Below are 7,187 nucleotides of genomic sequence, written 5' to 3'. Positions count from 1 at the left end.
ATGTGGGGCTCCTCAGTAGAGTGAAGAAGTGTTTCTCTTCCCCCTCCTTTTTTAACCCTCTCCTCTCTACCCCCCAACACACACACACACACCCTGAAAACCTAGGAACCCAACCTGCCTATTGCTATGTAGTCTCTACCCAAACTGCCAGTCCTTGATTCAAGAGATCAGAACTGCTTGGTCCCCAACACTCAGGACCACCGCTCCTATGAGTCCCACCTGGTCACTCACCATGTGATGGCTTTGGATGCATCAGGATCAGGGGCAGCTCCACACCAACATCGCTGGGAGGATTCCAAGGGAGAGTTATGGATCTCCCCCAAGGCAACTCCCTGAACCTCCCTCCCTCAGTTTTCTGGTCCCGGGATGTCCTCAGACACTCCCTTGGCACTCTTTTAGTCTCCCATTCTTGCCCCCAGGCCCTGCTCCCCATGGCTTCCCCATAGCATCTCTTACCTGGTGATCAGGTCGCCTAGGATGCTGAGGGTAGAATGACACCCTAAAATTAGCAGCTGGAAATGAAAGTGGCAACCTAGTTTTACCGGGGGATAAGGGATCAGAAGGCCAACCCAGCCGCAGAATGGGCTTCCAGAAGGGAAGGTGGCTTGCTCACTGAGCTCACAGGTTTGGGAAACTGGTCTGGGGAACAGCTTGATTGGGTCAGTCCACCTGGAAGGAAAACAAAAGTGGCTCCCCAGCCCCTGCCTAGACAGACCCTGACCCTTTACTCACCCTCCACCAGACACCATCAAGTTGACTCTCACTTTGTAGGACACCAGGATCCCCAGCAGCTCCTTGTTCATTCCAGGTTGAAGACTGGAATGAAGACTGGTGGTAGTATTCGTTTTTGTGTGTTTGTTAAGCAGGGGGGTGGTGGTGGTGGTGGTAATTTATTCAGTCCCTCAGTCCCTTCCTGTGCACCTTTTCTAACAGGCCTCCCATGCTCTAATCTCTCCTACTCATGGAAATCACATTTCTGCTCCTTACATCCAGTTTTACCATGTCACCCTCTGCTCAAGAACCAACATCTCTGAATATAACTACTTTCTGCTTGGCTTTCACGACCCTTAACAAACTGGCCCCACTCAGCCTCTTTAACCTTTTCTGCCCTAACTCCCTAACACCTGGGATACAACCTGAGCAGACCCAACCTCTCTCCATACTCAGAACATGCCATGCAGATTCCCACCTTTCTGGCCTTTGCCCATGCTGTGTTCCCAATCTGGAATGCTCTTTCCTTCCTCTGTTGCTATCTAGATCCTGCGCATGCCTTAATATCTAGCTCATTTAGTCTTCTCCGGGAAGCCCACTCCAGCTATGGTGTCTTCTTTTAAATTCTGTTGAATTTCTAATCTGAACCATGTGTGCTATCATTTAACCTTTCGATTGCTTTTGCATTCTTCTTTGTTCCCCATCTAGGCCATAAATTGACTGAAGGCAGAGCATATCTAAAACTTCTTTATATCCTCCCATATTACCTAGCATAGGAATGAGCATGTAACAGGTACTCAGTGAAAACTCACTGATTGGAAAGTAAGACACAGAAAATTGTATGATATTGGGAAAGTCTCTTCATGGCTCTGGAATACTGATCCTTTATCTATAAAATAATGCTGTTTGGATAATTTCTAAGGGTCGGTCTAGCAATGACAATCTATAGTTATAAGATTGATAAGGCATGGAGAGGGGCAGGGGACGATGAGCACTTGTCAGATGGTGGCAGATGGCTTTTGGTGGAAGACACATCTAACACTAGGGCCTCTAAAGGTATAGGGCCAAATGAATAATTGGATAGAATTCTATCAATTCCTATTATATCATTCTCCTTCTTTGGCCCTTTTCCTCCTTCATTTCTCAGCTCCTAGCCTTTTCACTCCATTTCTGTCTTCACTAGAGAGTAGCCACTCTAGAGATCATGGTGCTACAGCCAGATGACACATAGTAGAATCCTGTCCACCTCTGCCACTTATTAGCTGTGCAAGTTTGGACAAGTCCTTTCGTCTCTCTGAGCCTCAGGGTCCTTAAGTATAAAATAGAATAAGAACACATATCCAGCCTACTTTAATGGGATTCTTACAAAGATATAATATATATATAAGACTTTGTGAGCTGTGAAATATTAGACAACGCAAAGAATTTTCCTCTCTTTCCTTTCTTGCTGTCTGTGACCTAAGCCTGGCATTGGTCCTGTGGACATTATTTAGCTTATTCTTGGCCCTCAGGCCTGCAGGGATCTCTGAACACTGGCCTAGAACCACTTAAAAAGAAATAGGTAGACTTCATTGCAGGTGAAACCTCAGAACTATATACATGGCATGCAGAGTGGGTCACAGATAGAAAATGGAGGCTGGTAATTACATTTGAGCTTACATTGTGCTAGAGGCCAGATTAGTATCACCATGCTTGAGTTTGCCATCCAGTGCCAGGCCCTGTTTCTGGCAGTTGGCAGCCAGGAGTGGGGTTACTGCGAAGCTCTTAGAGAAGTTGGAGTTAGCAGCTATAGTCTCCCTTTAAAAGGAGAAGAAGAAAAGAACTTAGACTAGGCTTGCCAATTACATGTACACTCATTCCCAAGAGTATCTTGCACAATTCCACAAACCTACTGGAGTATCCAGGAGAGCTGGCATGTGTGACTGTGCAGAGGGGGAACAATTTGCTCTGGTGGGAAATCCTTATGCCCTTGACCTCTCTCAGCATTTTGATGGTCCTGTTATGGGTATCCTCCCTCTAGTTCTCCTGGGAATCCCTCCCTTTCTCTACATCAGCCCTCACGTTGACCTTCGTCAGTCCTGGGCTCTTACCCTCTTCCTTCTTTCCTGAACCCCCTTCTTTGCCTCCAGTCCCTGACCCTTTTCCCACCAACCCACCCCTTGGCTCTCTGACCCCAGCCCCAGTGCCAGCTCACGTGAACTCCTGAATGAACACGGTCTTGGTGTACTTGTCTAGGGAATACAGGACAACGTCTGTGATCTGGTCGACTGAACAGCCAGGAAAAGCACATGACTATAATCAGTTAGTCATCCTCAAGGTCCCAACTCACCACCCTCAGATGTGACCTTATTCATGGGTACACTATGCATGATGTACTAAAATATGCTTATGGACAAAGATATGTATTTTGATAAGCCTTCATTAAAGGGAAAGTCCAGATAAATGCAGCCTGGATAGGTGAGGCAGGATTTTGGAAAAAGATGTGTGGATTAGGGACCAGGTGCAGAGGGATAGGAAAAGAAAATCACCTGAAATCTTGATTTTTTTGATGACCTTGTTGGTGCAGTTGTTGACAGAAACATTGACAGAGATGGGTTTGCCATGGTAGTGAACCTGGAGCAGGAGGAGAGGCTCATCATGAGGTTGGAGGGAGAACACCCAGATCAAGACCTAGAATTCTGTTTCCTTAGCACTATTGCCACCCTGGCTTCCATCCCTGTCTACCCAAGTAGGAAATCAGTGAAGAATCAGGGTTTCAGAGGGCTTGCAGGGTAGGGGGTAGGAAGTGGGGGGGGGGGTCACAAACCTCCCTGTCCATCCAGGCCTGGAGTTGTAGGGGCTGAGATGACAGAAGGAAGTGGCGGACAGTCTGGGCACAGGGACCAGGGCCTGGTTCCAGGGGTGCAAACTGTACTTTCCGAACCACCAGCCGTACAGAGTCTCTGAAGAGAGGCCAAGAGGTCAGCCAGAACATCTCTGGGACTCACAGAGCTCCATGCCAACCCCATGGCCCAGTCCTGGCTTGGGGTTGGGGTGGAGGTGAGGTAAAACCTCCCTCAGAGAATTCCAATAGACCCTCAGTGTAGACATCTAGACCGTGGGTCAGCAGACTATGGCTCACTGGCCAAATCTGGCCTGTTTTTGTATGGCCCAAGGCTGAGAACGGCGATTACATTTTTAAATGGTTGAAAAAAATCAAAAGAACGATAATATTTCATGGCATGTGGAAATCATATAAAATTCAAATTTTAGTGTCTATAAATAAAGTATCAGAAGACAGCCCGGCTCATTCATTTACATACTATCTATGGCTGCCTTTCACACTCCAATGGCAGAGTTGAGTAGTTGTAACAGAAACAGAAACCATAGGGCTCAAAAAGCCTAAGTGTTTATTTTTTGGCCCTTTACAGAAAAGTCAGTTTACTGCCCTGGAGCAAAGAAGAGAAGTCAGAGGGGGATCGGAGCTGGACATCTGAGTTGGTGGCGATGGTACTATGGAGGTTAGAAGCTGGGCTGTTTCTGTCCTGAGATCAAGATCTGTTTCCTGGCACAGGCAGGGACTCTGGAGAGGACCAAAGACTACCTCTTGGAGATTTTCTCCTCCAGGTTTTCAGCACAGAAGCTCTTCACTTCAAAGTCAATCCCACAGGCCTGCAAAGGTGAAGGGGCCAAGAGAACTCACTTCTAACACTGCCTATCCTTTCCTCTTGGGTTCTATAAGGAAATGCCTGACACCATCCCTTAGCTGTCCATTTTGCCAGTCTTTTTCATTTGTCCCTCTGTCCTTCATCCTGACTATCCCTCTTTCTCAGAACCCAGACCTCACCTTTCCCGCATCTTCGGGACCTGGCTGCAGTGTCACCGAACAGGGCAGGTTAACAACCATCTAGGGGATCAGAAGGAGGTCAGCAAACAGAAGAAATAGGGACCCCCTCCCCAACTGTGTTTTCCTTCTGTAGCTTCCTCTCTTAACATTCCCTGGAAACCTTGCCCAGGATTTGGGGGCCAGTACCTGCAGGGTAAAGGGGTAGGCATTGTCCCCCAACTTTTGCAGCAGTCGCTCCTGTAGGACTGTGAGGGGCCCCTGGGTGCTGGTGGGCTCAGGTGGGAACACTTGCTGCACCTGTACATACAGATCTTTGCGGAATGTCAGACCGATCACATCCAAGTCATCATGGCCATAGCGAAAGGCACATGTCAACATGACAAACACTGCAGGCAAAGGAGGAAAAGAGAGTGAACTGTCATGCCCGAGGGAGAAAGGAAGTTCTTAAATGGCTCATAGGAAGACATGGAGAGACAATGTAATATGATTGAAACCATATGGCCATGAAGAAAAGGATAAATACATTTGACTACAGTAAATTTCAAACTTCTTTCCATTAAGGGTGTTTATAAACACTGAAACAAGCAAAAGCCTGGGAGAAAATATTTGCAACATATATAACAAACAAAAGTTTAGCATTCCTAACCTGAAACTAATGTAACACTGTGTGTCAACTATACTTCAATAAAAAAGCTTCACATTTGTGATAGATAAAGAACTCCCACAAATCAATAATTGAAAAATACCAATATAGGAGTGTGCAAAGAATATGAATAAGCTCTTTGCAGAAGCACAAAATAGAATGGCCGATAAGACAGGAAAACATGTCCAGTCTCATCAATAATCAGATAAATGCAAACTAAAACCACAATAAGATAACATTTCACACACATCAGACTGTGAAAAAATTTTAAAGTCTGCCAATACGAAGTGTTGGTGAACAAGTGGAGCAACAGGAGTTCATTGCACACTCCTGGTCTCAGTATATATTAGTACAACAACTTTGGAAAACTGGCACTATCCAGTAAAACTCAATCTGCTTGTATATTATGACCTAAGAAGAATTTAGAGGAACTCTTGCTCATATTTATGAGGAGATACATATGAGAATGTATTTGCATCAGTATTTGCCATAGCATAAAATTGGAAATAATTTCAATATCTATCAATCAGTCAATGAAAGAATGGGTAATACAGTTATGGTATGTTCCTATAATAGAATGCTAAGCTGAGCTTAAAATAAGTGAACTAGCACTCCATGTATTAACGTGGGTAAGTCTCAAAAACTATTGAGTATAAAAAAAAAAAGCTAGTTTCAGAATGATATGCATAATCTGATACTGTGTATATAAAGTTAAAAAGCATGTAGAGCAATCGAGCAATACCAGAGCTTCTCACAGATACATAACTATTAAGTAGAAGTATAGGAACATAAGAGGAATAATAAACACCAAATGCGAGATAGTGATTCCCGGGGAGGAGGAGAGGAGGACGGAAGAGAGGAGGAAGGGGAATGGGATTAAGGAAGGACACATGGGAGACCAGTTTGTTTCTGTAGTTCTTTTTTAAAGCTAGGTGGTGGGTACAGGGTATTTATTACATAATTCTAGGGTCAGACTATCTGGGCTTGAATATGACTTGTACAAATCCCTCGAGTTCTCTGAGCCTCAGTTATTTCACCTGTCAATAACAGGATTGCACTACAAGCTCTCCATATGTTCTTTAGCCTTCACAACAATCCTCTGAGGTATTACTATCTCTGCTTTACAGGTAGAGACAATGAGCTCAGAGCCATTAAGTGACAGCCCAGGATTTCAACCCAGGCCTTTTGACTCCAATGCCCACACTTGTGCATGCCCAATCTAACTCATAGGAATTAATGTGAGGAGTTGACGTATGAGAAATCACTTTGGAAATTGTAATTATAGATTTGAATGACGATGATGACCATGGGAATATTGGCAGAAATTGAACAGTTATAAGTGAACTCATGCTTTGCAGCTGATGCCTAAAATTAGGGGCAAATAGAAAGCTGCTTCAATGAACTATGGGGTAGTGAGGGCTTCAATGAAGAGTGGGATGGGGTACAGAGGGCTACCTGTCCAAGGACAGAGTGACAGAGATTGAGGGAAGAAAAGATGTAAAACAGGGGTGAGGAATCTTACTTCTATCAGGAGCCCTGACCCAAAGGAAAGAAAACTACCAACAGCCACACACTAGTAGAAAGCAACTTATTTCAGTATTTTTAAGAGATCAAAATATCTACTGAACAGCCAGATTATCTGCTTCTAAAATTAAGCACAAGGAAAAGGAATCTATATTCAAAAGATACAATGAGGACTGAGAGTAATGATAATGGTAGCGTTTATAAGGACTGGGGCAATGGGCAGTCTCATGTACTGCAGGAGGGAGAGTCAGTTGATAAACAATTGATTTTGTTAGACAGTTTGGCAATAGAAATCTTTAAAAACGTCTGAATGCCCTTCGGCCATTGTTTTCTTCTCTAGGCATTTAGTCTAAAGAAATGATTGGACCAATACGAAGGACATATATATGTTTGTGTACACACACACACACACACACACGAAGTATATATTTTACAGGGTTATTTATAATAGGAAAAAATGTCCAATGATTGAAGGTTGGCTAA

At 44.4% G+C, this 7,187-nt stretch overlaps 1 protein-coding gene across 1 annotated transcript in view; it reads right to left on the bottom strand.

Annotated features, from left to right (window-relative positions):
• ARR3 (arrestin 3) overlaps positions 1–6,488 on the bottom strand; it is a 7,053-nt gene extending 565 nt beyond the window's left edge. Inside the window, exons 1-11 of the mRNA XM_049643256.1 lie at positions 6,446–6,488; positions 4,724–4,923; positions 4,538–4,597; positions 4,295–4,362; positions 3,518–3,653; positions 3,240–3,324; positions 2,906–2,978; positions 2,371–2,508; positions 733–828; positions 457–480; positions 228–284 (exon numbers count right to left, since the gene is read on the bottom strand). Of these exons, the coding sequence (XP_049499213.1) occupies positions 228–284; positions 457–480; positions 733–828; positions 2,371–2,508; positions 2,906–2,978; positions 3,240–3,324; positions 3,518–3,653; positions 4,295–4,362; positions 4,538–4,597; positions 4,724–4,923; positions 6,446–6,488 (980 nt within the window). The remainder of the gene's footprint in view (positions 1–227; positions 285–456; positions 481–732; positions 829–2,370; positions 2,509–2,905; positions 2,979–3,239; positions 3,325–3,517; positions 3,654–4,294; positions 4,363–4,537; positions 4,598–4,723; positions 4,924–6,445) is intronic.
• Between the last annotated feature and the right edge of the window lie 699 nt (positions 6,489–7,187).

The sequence above is a fragment of the Panthera uncia genome, chromosome X, assembly GCF_023721935.1.
Source record: "Panthera uncia isolate 11264 chromosome X, Puncia_PCG_1.0, whole genome shotgun sequence".
Lineage (NCBI taxonomy): Eukaryota > Metazoa > Chordata > Mammalia > Carnivora > Felidae > Panthera > Panthera uncia.
The sequence above is the reverse complement of the archived record's forward strand: the minus strand, read 5'-3'. Positions and strand labels throughout refer to the sequence as shown.